The sequence below is a fragment of the Trichosurus vulpecula genome, chromosome 6 (assembly GCF_011100635.1).
Source record: "Trichosurus vulpecula isolate mTriVul1 chromosome 6, mTriVul1.pri, whole genome shotgun sequence".
Taxonomy (NCBI): domain Eukaryota; kingdom Metazoa; phylum Chordata; class Mammalia; order Diprotodontia; family Phalangeridae; genus Trichosurus; species Trichosurus vulpecula.
Genome location: NC_050578.1, coordinates 238,028,147 through 238,043,971, shown reverse-complemented (window position 1 = coordinate 238,043,971; position 15,825 = coordinate 238,028,147). Strand labels below are relative to the sequence as shown.

At 39.8% G+C, this 15,825-nt stretch overlaps 1 protein-coding gene across 1 annotated transcript in view; it reads right to left on the bottom strand.

Moving 5' to 3' along the window:
- Nucleotides 1-13,028: 13,028 nt before the first annotated feature.
- ANO3 (anoctamin 3) overlaps nucleotides 13,029-15,825 on the bottom strand; it is a 270,486-nt gene continuing 267,689 nt past the window's right edge. Inside the window, exon 27 of the mRNA XM_036764751.1 lies at nucleotides 13,029-14,697. Within this exon, the coding sequence (XP_036620646.1) occupies nucleotides 14,515-14,697 (183 nt within the window). The 3' untranslated portion in view covers nucleotides 13,029-14,514. The remainder of the gene's footprint in view (nucleotides 14,698-15,825) is intronic.

Sequence of the window (15,825 nt, the reverse complement as noted above, 5' to 3'; positions counted from 1 at the left end):
AGTGAAAGAACTTTAGGTAATAGTTTTATCACTAGGAATGTCATGGTTTCAGCAGGTGAAGTTGGGGACTCAAGAATCCTTGAAACCCAGGACTACAGACACCAAAAGAGAGGTTGAGCCCTTCTGCGAGATGCCTCCAGAATCCATCCCTAAAAACTTGAACACTGGTAGTGGGGAACTCAGACCAGAGGAGTCAACAGCTTTTCTATCATTAACCCGTCTACCATGGCGGTAAGCTAGTTCTAGGGGCCAAGAAGTCATCTTAGAATTGAATCTGGAACTTTCCCCAATGGTCTTTTTGTTGTTACTGTTTTGCCTTTTGTCATCACTTAGAGGGAAAATATTTTGTTATTTTAAAAGGCGGTAGATTTGGTGTCAGGCCGTGAATATTTAGGAGATGGAGTGAGTGCGGGGGTATAGCAGTATGATGAAGATCATCTGGAAGTGTGGCCCAGAGGACTCTAATTATTTGGAATCTGCTCTAGCTCTCCCTTTAACTAAATAGTTCTTGATTTAATGATAATAATGTCATCTTTCAGAAGTTGAAGCATCTAACAACGAGGAAATTCTATCCTGGACCTGATTCTCTTCTTTCTCTCTGCCCGAGAGAGAGAGAGAGAGAGAGAGAGAGAGAGAGAGAGAATGAGAATGGTGGTTACTGGAGTGAAAATAATGGAAACATTATGGTTGGGGTGTCCTAGAGTGGCTACTCCATTTTAAAATTTATGATAGGAAAGAAACAGAAAGTCAGAAGTAATCTGGGAAAGCAGATTTCAAGGAGGATAAAACTAAGATCTAATGATGATGGATACATGACCTCAATATAAAGGGAGAAATCACATGAAAATTAGAAAAACATGGAACGTATTACCTATCAGATTTATGCATAGGAGAACAATTTATGAATAAACAAGAAATAGGGAACATTGTAAGGTATAAAACGGATAATTTTGATTATATTAAATTAAAAGGGTTTTGTACAAATAAAGCCATTTTAGCCAAGCTTAGAAGCAAAAATTTGGGTGAAATAAATAATTCATTCTCTCAGATAAATGTCTCATTTCTCAAATACATAAATAACGTTGTCAAATTTATAAGAACGCAAGTCATTCCTGAATGGATAAATGGTCAAAGAATATAAACTGGCAGTTTTTGATGAAGGAGTCAAAACTATATATAGTCATATGAAAAAATGCTCTAAACCATTATTGATTAGAGAAATACAAATAAAAATATCATTGAGATATCATCTTACACCTATCAGACTGGCTAAAATGATAGGGGGCTTTCAATGGGGGAATGGCTAAACAAGTTGTGGGGTATAATTGTAATGGAATACTATTGTGCTATAAGTTGTTGATGAGCTGTTAGATTTTAGAAAAACATGGAAAGATTTTCATGAAATAATGGAAAGTGAAATGAGAAGTACCAAAGAACACTGCGCATGATAACAGAAATATTGTCCTAAGAACAACTTTGAACGATTAATTTATCTTGAATATCACAAGTACTCAAAACAAATCCAATGGACCAAAGAAAGATATTATCTACCTCCAGAGAAAAAACTGATAAATAGAAATAGATTTAGTATGATTTTACATCTACATATATAATACATACTATTTACGTACATATGTAACACAAACGTGCGTGTATTTAATTGTAACCTTATCTAGTGCAGCGTGGGGCAGGAGGGAGAAAAAAACATAAAGAGTACATGGCATAGTACAACAGACACTAAGCAATCATAATCCAATCAAGAGAACAGAAGAAAACTAAGAAGCACAGAAAATCTGGGTAGCTTTGAAAACAATGTGTAGTATTTATTACATAGTTTTTGTTTGAATTGGAAATTTATGATTTTATATTGAAGACTCTCTTTATGTTATGCTGTGTACATGGAAATGTTCTGTTTAAAAAATCTTTTTGTATTTAAATTCAAAATGAACAACAACAACAAGAAAAAGGCCAAGGAGGACCAAAGATACACTGAAATATCTTAGAGGGGGAAATGTCATTGTTAAAAGAAGAAAGCAAAGGGAGCTGAGACACTGTAAGGTTTCAATTCTTGGCAAAATTCTAGAATGTATTATTAAATGGATGGTTATCAATATCTCAAAGGCAACAAACATTTATTAAGCACTTACTATGTGCCAGATACTATGCTAAGAGCTGGGGACACAAATAGGAGCAAAAAGAAAAGCCATTCTCTGACTTCAAAGAATTTACATGCTAAAGGGGAAAGGCAACTCATAAAAAGAAGCTGAAGAATGAATGGATGGAGGGAAAGATCAAGGCACCTGAAGGAGGAGAAATGGTTTCAAAGTCCAGAACGTTAGGAGATGAGCAGGGAGGGGATAAAGACTGGCCGGCTTGGGTCCTTCCACGAAATGGAGGAGGCCCCAGGAGGACCTTATCAACTGAGTGGTCACAGGGAAGAAATAGGACTTTATCAAGCTGAGAGGTCATGCTCAATCTTGGTTCCAAAGGATAGATGTTGAAACATACCTCCCTTTTTTTCTTGATAAGGTAGCTTGACTAGATGATACCAGGAAACAGTCCCTGGTCAGGATAACTTGAGGGCAATCTGGCCCCAGAAATTTATAAGCTGTATGACCCTAGGCAAGTCACTTTACATCTGGTTGCCCTAGTAGAATGGAGATAATGATAGCACCTACCTCCTAGGGTTAAAATGAGGAGAACATGAGCTTTGCAAACCTTAAAGCAATATATACAAGTTAGCTATTATTATTAACAATTATTACAAAGACATCAGAGATTATGGGTATGGCACACGGCACATACTGTTAGATTGAACTTAATTGTTTTTCTTTGATACAAGAGAGAGTTCCATTGTGAAGGACAATAGTAAATCATGAAATCGTTGTGGCACTAAAAAGCAAAAAGCATCAATAAAAAGGTGTTTTAAGGGAAGACAAAAAGAAGCACTTATGTCAGACTAACCTCCTTCCTTCCATCGGCAGCCTTTCCCTTCTCCTCTACCCCTCTCCTGCTTTATAGAAATGGTTACAATAGCATTGCTGTTCAGTCATTTCTCAATCATATCTGACTCTGTGATTCTATTTGGAGTTTTCTTGGCAGAGATACTGAAGTGGTTTGCCATTTCCTTCTTCAGTTCATTTTAAAGATAAGGAAACCAAGGCAAACGTGGTTAAGTAACTTGCTCAGGGTCATACAGCTAGTAAATGTCCAAGGCTGGTTTTGAACTCAGGCAAGCTGAGTCTGACTACATGCCCTGAACTCTATCCACTACAATATACCTAGCTGCCCTCATTACAATATTGGACTAAAATAAGGTAGAATTTTAAAAGGATGTCAAGTCATCCTTAGGCTCAAAAAATCAGCATCTCAAGCACAAGATAAGACATATCTACTTGACTAGATAGCAGTTTATTTGAGAAAGATCTGAGGGCATTAGTGGACTACTCAACAGTGTGATATGACGTCCAAGAAAAGCTGATGAGATGTTAGGCAGTGTTGAGAGGCAGAGCATCCAAAATTAGGGAATAATACTCCCACAATACATTGCATGTTCAAATCACATCTAGAGTGCTTGAGTTAGTTCTATATATTACATTTGAACAGAGTGTTTGAAGAGCTGTTAATACAGCAGAATAACCCGGTTAATTCTCCTTGGCCCTAGAGGGCACAGGTAGAAAGAATAAGATGCTGAGAATGGGTACATATAGGCTTGATATAAAGAGGGGTGGGGGTAGGGGTGGAAACAAATCTTCTAACAATTAGACTGTGTCCTACCTTCCTACATATCTTTTAACAAAGGCTGGATGACCACAGGTTAGGTGTAATGGAGGCAGGATTATTGCTCAATTACAGTTGGAAGGAAATGCCTTCTGGGATCCGTTATTGATCTGAAATTCTGTAATTGCTATTGACAAGTATTTTTTGAAAAAGTGCTTATGTAGAAAAAGGATTTGGTCTTCTGCTTGGCCCCACAGGACAGAACTAGGAACAATGTATGTATTTTACAGTATGAAAGCTCTAACCTGGATATAAGGGAAAATCTTCTGGACTATTAAAGTTACCCCAAAGTGGAAGGGCTGCCTTGAGGTATAGTGGGTTCTAAATCACTAAGCAAAACCTGGATGAGTACATATTTTGTTGGCCTGTTAAGGTACAGATTGGATTTAATCTTGGACATTCCTCCCAACTTAGAGTTCTGCTTTTTTTTTTCCTTCAGGTTAACTATTCTAAAAAGAGTTTCACTGAGCCAGTGCTTGCCAGACAATCCATTTAAAGGTTTATCCTCTTCTTTAATCCTTATTCCTAGCCATATGACCCACTTTCTTTCTACAAGTAATTGAAATACAACCCAAGTTCTGTTTTTTATCAACACAGGTGAGAGAATGTTTATGAATGGGTGGTATCCCATCCCTGGATTAACCATGCCCCACATATCTATACTGTTCTGCAGTCTACAAAGCATTTTATTCACAGTAATAATTCAAATATTTACCTCACATTTTCCAGATGAAGATGATAAGGCTCTGTGATGTCCAGTGACTTGTCCAAGGTCACATTAGTGCTGGCTTCTATTTCACAAATCCAGATCTGGCATTCTGTTTACCATACCATACATTCTCCCATTTGAGCATTTTCAATGATGATTCATGACAGGTCATCACCATTGTTCCCTTGATGGACTTCATATCTGGATGATTTCACCTTAAAGTAGCTTCCAGGCATGTTTGTGGATGAGGTGTAAACAAAAGAAGGAAACTGGAAGGAACTAGGGGTGGTTAGCCTCAAGAAGACAATATTGTGGTACTAATAGAAAGCAGAGGTTTCCATCTTCAAATGTCTGTGGAAGAGGAATGAGACTTGTCCTTCCTGGCCCAAGGGGCAGAAGGAGGAGCGGAAAATACAAATTATTGAGGAAGAAGATTTGGGCTTAACATTGGGAAAGAATAAGAACTGTTTACAAGGAGAGCGGAATGTGTCTTGTGGGACTTCAGAGATTTACCAACTCTAGTCCAACTCATCTGTGTGGAGTATAAAAAGGTTCAAGAGACATTGTTTCTGGAGAATTATTTTACTCATAAGGCCAGCACATTTATTAATAAAAGGTTGATCATTTGGCCATCTCTCTCTTAGATCAAAGACCCCTCATAGTGGTGGGCTCCCAGTTTATATGCTCTTGGAAGAACAGATGTTTCCAATGGAGGCAATCAACTCTGATTGCTTAACTATTAATGAGAAAATGAATATTACAATGAGGGTCTTGGGGGTACCTGACTTGGTCACCCAAATCTTGGTCAAAGAGACATCAATTTTCATATGACCCGCCTGACTAAAGGGAGGATCCACATTTTCCCAGACCTGTCTGAGTAAGCATGACAAGCAGAAATGCATCCATTAACCCAAACTTAGAATTTCTTTTATTGTTTGGTTAGATCTTGGCCTGTAGAAATCTCTGCCTAAGACTTCCCACACTGATTGATTTCTTGATGAGGAAGTAAAAAAGGGAAAAACCCTGGTCCTAATATAATAATTAGTTATTAAATGCAACAGAGAAATACTCTATTTCTCACACCTGAGAAAACATTTCCTTTACAAAATATTCAATCTAGCCATCTAGCCTTTGGTTGTTCATCTCTACTGAAGGGGAACTTACTGTCTTCCAAGGTAGCTCATTATATGTCTGGAAAACTTCAACTGTGAAAACGTTTTTTTTTCTTTAATACATACATATACATATATACATAGATGCATATAAATATAAACACACACACATACATGCATACATATCTCAAGCCCAAATCTACCTCTTAGGAACCTCTACCAATTTCTTCTAGTTGGGCATCTGGGACATTTTTAGAGCCAATCCAAATTCTTCATCCCATCCCTTTGAATACTTGAAGGTGGTTCAAATATGAGATAAAACATAAGCAACATTTAAACTTAGTGCTCTCTCCCTAATATTTTGCGGGACACGTGTTCTATATATATACATTCTTTTCCATGTTAGAATATAAGCTCCTCAAAGGCAGGAACTATTGCACTCTTTTTGTCCTTGTCTTCCCCCCCCCCCCCCGAGTCTAGCACAGTGCTTGCAATATTGTAAGCTTGTTAAAAATTAAGTCTTTGTTGAAAGGATTAAAGTCCAAGGCTACGTAGGTGATAAGGAGAGCCGGAATTGGAACCCTGGCCTCTTGACTCCAAGTTCAGATTTTTCCCCCAAGGTTCCACCTGCTTTATTAACCAAAGGTATTGTTGCTATTATCACCATTACCATCACCATCACCATCACCCTTATTCAGGCACAGGATGAACAATTTTTTTTTCTCACAATGTTATAGAGAGAACTCCTAAACTGAAAGGAAGGCTGACTTAGAAGATTCCAAAGGTCCCTTCAAATTCTATTATCTTAAGATTATTGGAAGAAACCTTTGAATCCTGATTACAGTTTTAGACACTAAGCAAGCTATGCCTTGGCACCATGGTCAAGTGGGTAGAAGGCCATTCTTGGAGCCAGGACAACATGTGCTCAAGCCCCACCTCCAATATCTAATGGGAGTGTGATCGTGAGCAAATCAATGAACCCCTCACTAGCCCAGGCAACTTACCAAGGCTGTCGGTTGCTGATCCTCATTGGTACCATGCACTTCCCAAAGTGATGACAGTACAAATCTGGACCGAAAGCAAGATATGACCAGATCATTCTGTTGAAGACAATCTGTAGAGGGGAAGCCTTGTTGCTTTTGTCGTCTATGGTACTTGTGTCTAAGACTCATGTCCCTTATCTATAAAATGGGAATAATGCTTTTACAACCTACTTAGCCAGAAGGAAAAGATTAAATTCCAGTAAATGTCCACGTGGCTTTCAACTCCCCACCTACCCTCACCCTTTCTGTAGCTAGTAATAAGCAATGTCAGCTGAGCTCATCAGCTCAGTGCTAAATTCTCATTCAAGGCATGGGAACAGATTGTGAAGTCCCTGTTACAGAAGTGTTAAGAATGTGGTATCATGCTGGGATTTGAGCTGTGGATTCTGGGAATAGGTTGAACCATGTCAAAGCTCATTGCCTTAAACATAGCATAATCAGCGCTTAATAGATGTTTACTCTATTGAATTAGAACCTCCCCTTCCGTTTCCTCCTGCTTCTGAAATCATAATCAGATCAAGTCTGTCATTGCTCCTGGAGGAGCCAGCCAGTCCACTGTCACCCACAGGACAGGCAATCCAGCCTAGCTAAAGCGGTAAGGCATACTAGGGAAGAGATAAGAAGCAGAATATGCCAAGCAAGTCAAAATGCTACCTCCACCTTGACCACCATCTCCCCTCATGCCCCAATGGAGACAGCTCAGGATCCTTGATAATAGCAGTGTTCCCAAACCCACCAGACCAAGTTCTAGACCACCGCCACAGCTGTCAGTGAGGGGAGAAATCATTGTTGAGAAGGGATTCCTCATCACCACAAGGAACAGCTGTGACCAGCTGCCACCAACAGAGATGGACAGAGGCTTAGGAGTGGCAGTGACCTCTAAACCACTGGTCCTACTTCCAGCCCAGTCATCATCTGAGAAAGTATCTCCTGTGGAGAAGGGGCCAACCAAACCCAACAAATGCCAACCAACTGCCACCTTACAAGGCAGGAAAGCCTCACTAGCTGAAGCAACAAGATACTGGGAGGGATGAAGAGCAGGCAGCTTGTGCCTGACAAGATATACCACCCCCATCATCTTGACCATTATCTCTCCCTAAACTCTGAAAGACAGCTCAGGACCTTGAACCCAAGGCTTGAGAGCAGTGATACTCCCAGCCAAGTCGGTACCTTTAACCATTATCCTGGAAACCAATCTTTGTGGAGACGTAGTCTGGTAACTGGCAACTGCAGCTCTTACATCCACTGCTAGGGAAGACCCAGAAAAGAAATTTCTTGTTACCAAAGTCCTTGGTATTATCAAATACATCAGCATAAGAAACTGATATGATTTTATCAGTGAAATGATGTTAAAGAAATTATCACCATCTGTTTTGTGGCTGTACCCTAAGGAAAAGGAGGCTTTCCATTTGACTTGTAATAGAAAGCCTTGCACATGAATTGCTTCTCCCATTCTGATGTGAGCTCCTTGATTTTCTATTTATATCACCAGCCAAGTACTTACTGCTTTTTAATTCATCTCTTCATACTGGGAAAAAAGGTGTCAATCTATTTTCCTCTGGTTTCGCTCATCATCCTTGTAGCTTTCAATAACCAAATATCCCTGTCTGGTTACTGATTCTCCTATATATGTTGTCTCTCTCTGTTAAAATGTTAGTTCCTCAGGGCAGGCACTTCTTGGCTTTTGTATTTGTATCTCCCATGCTCATTGCATGCAGTTAAATTCTTAAAAATGCTTTTTCATTCATTTGTTCATTCATTTGCTCATTCATTCATTCACTCACTCATTCACTTGTTCATTCATTCATTCAGTGGCTTCTGTGTGTGTTCTTTTCATCATAATCAATGTAGGTAAAAAATGAGTATGGCTTGAACTATAGGATGCCTGCCTATGAAAGGCAGTGTGGCTTTCTGGTTAGAGCACTGGATTTTTGGAGACAGGATGACCTAGGTTCAAATTGTATAAATTGTTCCCTGACATCTACTGACTGTGTGATCCAGGGTAAGTTATTTACCTTTCCTCAGAGTCTGTCTCTCCATCTGTAAAATGGGGATAATAATGACATGCATCACAGGGTTATTGTGTAAGTGCTTCAAGCACTATAGACATGTGAGCTAAATGTCAACAATGACAGAAGTCTTGGAATTCTCTTGTATGACTTTCTCATTTTACAGATGGGGAAACTGAGGCTCAGAAACAGGAAATAGGCAGCTAGGTAGTAGCAGAGCAGGGACTAGACTCCCGTTTAAAAGATTAACCCTCTTAGTTTACAGATGAAGAAACTGAGGAAGGGGAGATTAAGTGATTTGCCCAAGGTCACGTTGCTAGTAAGTATTGGAGGTAGGATTTGAACCCAGATCCTTTGACTCTGTAGCTGGTGATCACTTCACTACTACACTACCTTTGTCTCCTAGTCCAATGGACTTTCCACCCAACTTCTCTGACTTCCTGACAGCAACTCTCCATCCAGCATTGCAAATCAATTATCCACTCTCCTCTGTGGATAAAGTGATATAGGAACACAATTAAAACAAGACAACTTTTCATAAGAAATAGCTTTAAAATGGGCTGCATTGAATGTTCTCAGGAGTTCCCAGTCATTGGCTTCTCGGAAGATGTATTGCCAGAAACACATGAAAATTTAAGGACAAAGAAATTATGAAATGAATCTTTACATATTTGAGTTGTCAGCCACCTAAACCAACCCCAAATCCAAATGAAATGATTTAGGTGGGCATCGAGGTGGCACCATATTGCATGGAGTGCTGGGCCTAGAATCAGGAAGACTCATCTTCATGAGTTCAAATCTAGCCTCAGATGCTTCCTAGCTGTGTGACCCTTAGCAAGTCACTTAACCCTCTTTGCCTCAGGTTTTTCATCTGCAAAACGACTTGGTGAAGGAAATCAAAAACCACTCCAGTATCTTTGTCGAGAAATCCCCAGATGGGGTCAGGAAGAGTCGGACACGATTGAAAACAACTGAAGAACAACCAAACCTTGATCAAAGATAGAACTAGGAGCAATGGGCAAGATCCACAGAGATGCAAACTTAGGCCCCATAAAAGAAAAAAAAAAGAAAAGCATTTACTAATAATGAAAGCTCATCCGGAAGCACAAAGGGTTGCCTGAGAGGTGGTGGGTCTTCCCTCACAGAAGGTTTGCAGGCAAAGGAAGACACCCTGATCATTTGCATGATTACTAGCATGGAGCCACTAGGGCCTGCCCCAAGAAACCTAAATTGAAGCGACAATTTACTGCATTTGTGGCTCCTTAGCAATGGGGAAACAAATGAGCTTAATACTTAGCTACTGAGGATAATTACATAAAGGAGGCTTCTCGTTTTTTTTCTCCCACATAAGACACTCCAACTTTAAGACTCCCTTCCTTTTCACTGGCAGTATTTCACTCTTGTGGGGGCAGCTAGGTGGCACAGTGGATAGAGTGCTGGACCTGGAGTCAGGAAGCCTGATTTTCCTGAGTTCAAGTCTGGCCTCAGACGCTTTGTGACTGTGTGACCCCGGGCAAGTCACTTGACTCTGTTTGCCTCAGTTTCCCCATCTATAAAATGAGCTGGAGAAAGAAATGGCAAATCACTCCAGTAATGTTTGCCAAGAAAACCCCAAGAGGGGTCACGAAGAATTAGACATGACTGAAAAATGACTGAACTCTTAACTCTTAAAAAACTCTCCCTCTTCGTCTCTGCCTGCTGTTTCCCTGAGTCCCGGCTAAAATCCCACCTTCTACAGGAAGGCTTTCCTGATCCCTTTTAAAGCTAGTGCCTTCCCCTGTTGATTATCTCCAGTTTATCCTGTATATTGCTTGATTGTACATAGTTGTTTGCCTTATTAGACTGTGAACTCTTTGAGAGCAGGGGCTTTTACATTTCTTTATATCTCCTGGGCTTAGCACAATGCCTGACAAACAGCTGGTGCTTAATCAATGCTTACTGACTGACTGATGGCAGACAAATAATCACATTTCTTAGTATTTCTACATCCCTTTCAGGTTTGTAGAATGCTTTACATAGTTCAGCTCATTTGATCCTCCAACAACCCAGCCTGAACTTGTTTGAACAACTCATTTTCCTCATCTGTAAAAAAAAGAAGTTGTAGATAAAAAGATAGATAAAGCACACATTAAGTTCTTCCTAGGTGCTGGCCAAGGTATGCAAGATGGCGGCTGTTGTACAAGATGGTCAATGCTTCCAGCATTGACATTTATCTCACATTTTATAGTGTTACATATTTGCAAAGCACTTGACAGAAGTTTTATTCGAACCTTACAAGAACCATCATGTGGTATCATCACTACTTTGTAGTTAGGGAAACTGAGACTGAGAAAGGTTAAGTGACTTGTCCATGGTTCCTAAAGTAGTAAATTTCCAAGACAGGATTTGAACCCAGGCCTTCCTGTTTCCGAGTCCAGCACTACATGCATAATACCATCTAGATCCAGGAATATTTTGGAGATAGCTCTGATTGAAAAGAGCCAATTTTTAAATCTTCAGAGTGAGCATTTACACCTTGGAAATTGGCAAACACTACAAATCAGGGCTTGATGCATCATTCTATTGATTGTCTCTAGACTAAGGAAAGTGATGACAAACACGTTAAAAATCCAGATTAAATTTAAGAATGTGTTGTGCATTCTTCCCCCCCCTCCACCAGAGAGGTGGTTGTTAAACAACTTTTTCTATTATACCCCTTCCTAAATCCTACATCACTCAATACAATTTTAAAAGGGGTGGGGATGGTTGGTAACACACAGGCAGAAGAAAGGACTTGTTGTGCTGACTAAATTGATTCTTTTGGGAGAGATAATAATCTAGAAACCACAACCTGCATCATCCCTTGCTTGGCAGAAATTGCAACAAAAACATAGCAGAGAAGAATCGTCATAGTAAATCATAATTTATTGATTGAAAAAAGACTCCTGTTCATCCCACTCTAGCATGACGTTATGCGAGGCGTCACAGACACATTTTAGAATTGTGGTGTTCAAATGCCATGCCTGATCATGCATTCTCTCAAGTTCACTCCCAAAGTGCATGCATAGACCAAGAGGATCATAGAGTCAATCAGCTACAATCTCAAAGAAGTTTTCCACAAACTTTGATTTGGAAAGAAGGCCCAGGAGCTTTGGACAGCTTGACAAGGCAGCCCACATGCATAGGTATGGATCAATTGTTTGCAAAAAACATTGATGTAGGATATGAAAAATATATTTCAACTGCATTCATGTAATACAGAATTCCTGAGAAGAATGTGTGCTGTATATCTTTGTAAAATAATGTGCATTCTAGATAAAAAAACCACATGCTAGACTATTCAGCCAAGCATGTCTGTTAACTAAAGCATTATTGATCTGTCACTGAATTCACAGACCTCCAATGGTTGCTGAAACACTGCCCATCAATAATCCAATATAATTTTTTTTAGGTTCTAGTGTTACTGTTATCAGTCAGGGAAAATTTTAATATTGTTTTATAATCTGCCTTTCAACCCCCCCCCCCCTATTTTTTAGGTTCAAGAAGTAGTTAATAATAAAAAAACCACCTTTTTCAACTAAAATATCTATTTTTCTATTTCTAATCAGCATTTTGTGTCAGATTTTTAAAAATAATCAAATACATGCTCCACATGGTTTGGGGGCATTAGATGGGGCTAAAGGAACCAAAATGACAAACCTTCCACATTGTTCTGTGCAAGGGGCCAAGTTTCAGATAAAGGCTATTTTTGCCTTATTCCCACTAAGACCCTTTGAGGTTTAATACAAAAAGGTCACGTATCAAATTTAACTGGGCACAGAGTCTAGGTGAGCCCTCCAAAAGGTGCACACATAGAACCAATTAGGAAGAAAAGGTAGTGTTCTACAAAATGTTGGTGCTAAAACTTCTGGATGGAGTTTATGGTTGTTGGATAAATTTATAGCAAAAGCAGGAAACTTGGAGAGGGAAAAGAGGGCAATCTTTGGAGCAGATGGGATAGAGACTTGCTTACAAGTGTCAGGGAAAGAGATAGAAAGAATCCCCCTGCCCTAGTGAACAGGGCATAAGCTTGGCTCTTCCTTTCATACAAAACTATAAAGTTCATATGTATTTTCACTATCATTTATTGGCATTCTTCTAAAAGTAAAAGGGGAAAAGAGGAGAGATCATTTCAGTGTCATCCTTATGGAAACAATTTCCAAGAATAGGAAACTTCATTCTAATATCTGCATCTGATATAACTATGGAAATGTCAATTTCCACAACTGCCATTCTCAACTCCCAAACAGGTTTCAATCTGGGAACTTTTGGAAACAATTGTGCTTGAGAACAAGGTTGAAAATTAAGTCTAAAAAGTACATTGTGATTGTAAAGATTTTCTACAAAAAAACTGGCAATTAGCTTTGATTTTTTTTAAGGACAGAGGAAAGGAATTGTCCTGATTATTTTCATGTTTCTCTTCTCTCCTCCAATGGATACCACAAGGTAGCCATTCTACCGGCTGTAGGTAATGGTATTGGTTTATTATAATTCACCAAGGCCCTTCTTCACTTTGAAATCATCTGAACTCAAACCGGCCCTGACTTTCGCTCCTATAGCCCTATGTACAAAGCCAACATGTACCTTCTCCCTTAATTTCCATTATGTTTTGTGTGATGTCTCAAAAACAAAACAAAAAACAATTGATTTTAGAAGAAAGCAAAGCTCACAAATATCTAATTCTAGCCATAATATTTAGTTACATTCATGCATTGAGAGAGAGTGCATACATCTCTAAAAGAGGAGCCAAACCCGTGCAGATTGTCTAGCTTCTCTTTCCCTGAACAAAGAAGACAAAAGGGCATAATCTAGAGTGGGTCTTGTGGCCAAATGAGCTAGATACTGCACACTGTTGAAGAGTCACTATACAACAAAAAAAAGGAAAACAAAATATTTACATAATTTCACGGGGACATTCTGGGATAACTTTCCCAACAGATTAAAAGGAAAACTCATATTGACCTTGTCCTAACAAAGTATGCCAAGTAAGAACTTTGGCCCTTTCTCTTTTGGATGGCATAGAAAATGCCAATCTTCTCTTCAATGTAGGGGACTCCAGCTACTTTTTATGAAAATAAAAATAACATTCGGCTGAGCCACACCACTCACAGAAGACGTTGGGTCCAGGCAGTGCTGTTTTCCTTTCCCTCCAATGGGTAGCACAGCCATCAGGTTTGTAGGTTTTTTGTTTTTATCTTTTTTTGGTGTAACCTTGAAAGAGACAAAGGAAAAATGCCATGCAATTCTTTAACTGCATAGTCAACATTCAACAGCGCATTTTCCATTGCGGCACACAGGGTGACGAGGAAAGGCCAGGACAACTCAGACTGAACAGGAAGTCTGCAGGGAGGAGGACATCAAGTAACAGAAGCCAAGGCAACAGCTCCTTTGACTCCTTTCATGGTAAGCATCACAACTCAACTGAGCAATAGGAAGGGGAGCTGGAGGAGCAGAGACCACATGGTGATGTTCAGCATGCTCTGATAGTGAACATCTACACGGTACACTTGCTGGGCTCAGAACTCCAACCTTTTTTGACTGTCCTAGAAATTCCCCAAAGCCCAGTGCTTTAGGGAAGATTCCGAGACTCTTTTATTGGCTCCCTTGGGTGCGTGCCGACATGAGCACACAGCCATACTGGGTGGGGGCTCTTCTTTTGCCTCCTCAGGAGCCTGGATTTCCCAAATTATTGAAAATGCTGTGGTACAATCATTCCCCACCCAGTCCACAGTTTCCACACATATTCAGTTGTGTGCTTCCCCACAAGTCTCTGCAGGGAACAGGAAGGCCATAGTCTTCCATCCCCACTGATGGCTCAGTCTCTCTTGGGGCTCTGGGATCTGCTAAGGCCACTCTTGGTGATACTGCTTCCCATGACATTTCCGCTGTTTCTGCAAATGCTCCAGTTCCGCATCATACATCATTTCTTGGACTAAGTACTTCTCCCGCCTCACTCGGTCAGATAAATCTTTGGGCATGTCAGGAATCAGGTAAGCAATGAAAGACTTTATTCCAAAAACCAGGTGCTGAAAGTGAAAAAAGTGGGTAGAGACAGTTTTCGAGGACTTGAGAGAAATAATTGAAAAATCAACCAAGCGCATGCAAGGGCAGATCCTGTTGCCCCAGGAATCTATGAGAGAAAACATCTTGAGAGTTCAACTGAACTGGGTGGAAGAGAAGGAGGAATGGAATGTATAGCAAGTCTGGCCACCAGAGCTCTAATCTTGGCTCTGTCACTAACAAGTCCCTTTCATTCATGAGAGGGTAAGGGGCAGGGATCTGTGATCTAATTGGCTGTGATTTAATTGAGAGAGAGAGAGAGAGAGAGAGCAATCAAAGGGGAGGGGGCTCCCTCTACCAATTCAGGTTAGCCCCATCTCTTCAGCTTGGACAGTTTCTCATGGCCTGCTTACAGCCAACTAGCCACTATGTGTTAGAAGCTGGACTCTATGTCAGGTCTTCCTGACTCTGAGGTTAGCCTCTTTTCTATAGTACCATGCTACCTATTACCTGTAAAATGTGAATAATCCTTGTACCAATAGCCTTTCGGGATGTTGGGGAGGAAAATGAGCAGTAATCCTTCAAGAGTTTTGTGAGTGTGTGCTATTGTTAATTTTATTACAGATCTGTTCCTTTTGGTTTACCTCAGTTGGAGAGGTACGTACACAAACAGATTTATAATTTAGTGTCCTTCATACCTAAGTACTTCATCAGTACTGTTTTCTTTTCATTGATCATTAAAAAAATAGCTGAAGCTTAAATTTAGAGTAATATGAGTTTCAAAAGGACAATTCCATAACACGTTGATTAAGTATGTGTACATGGGATTTGCAAAAATAACATCTTTCAAAAGATATCAAGACCTTAACAATAAAAATGAGATGTGAATGTGACCAGCCTACAGCTTGGCTACTGGGGCCCATAGATCTCCTGTGGAAATTTAGGCTATTTACATATAGCTGAATTCAACAAATATTTATTAAACAACCACTATGTGTAAAGGACTCATTGTGTACCAAAGGCATGGGCCAACATAAGATGAATGCATCATCTTTATAGCTTAATGAGGATGAAGAGCACGGGTTCCTTCAAATCTTTGGTGTATGAAGGGCAGACAATACTGCAGGATGGGAAGCAGATATCTACCCCAGCAA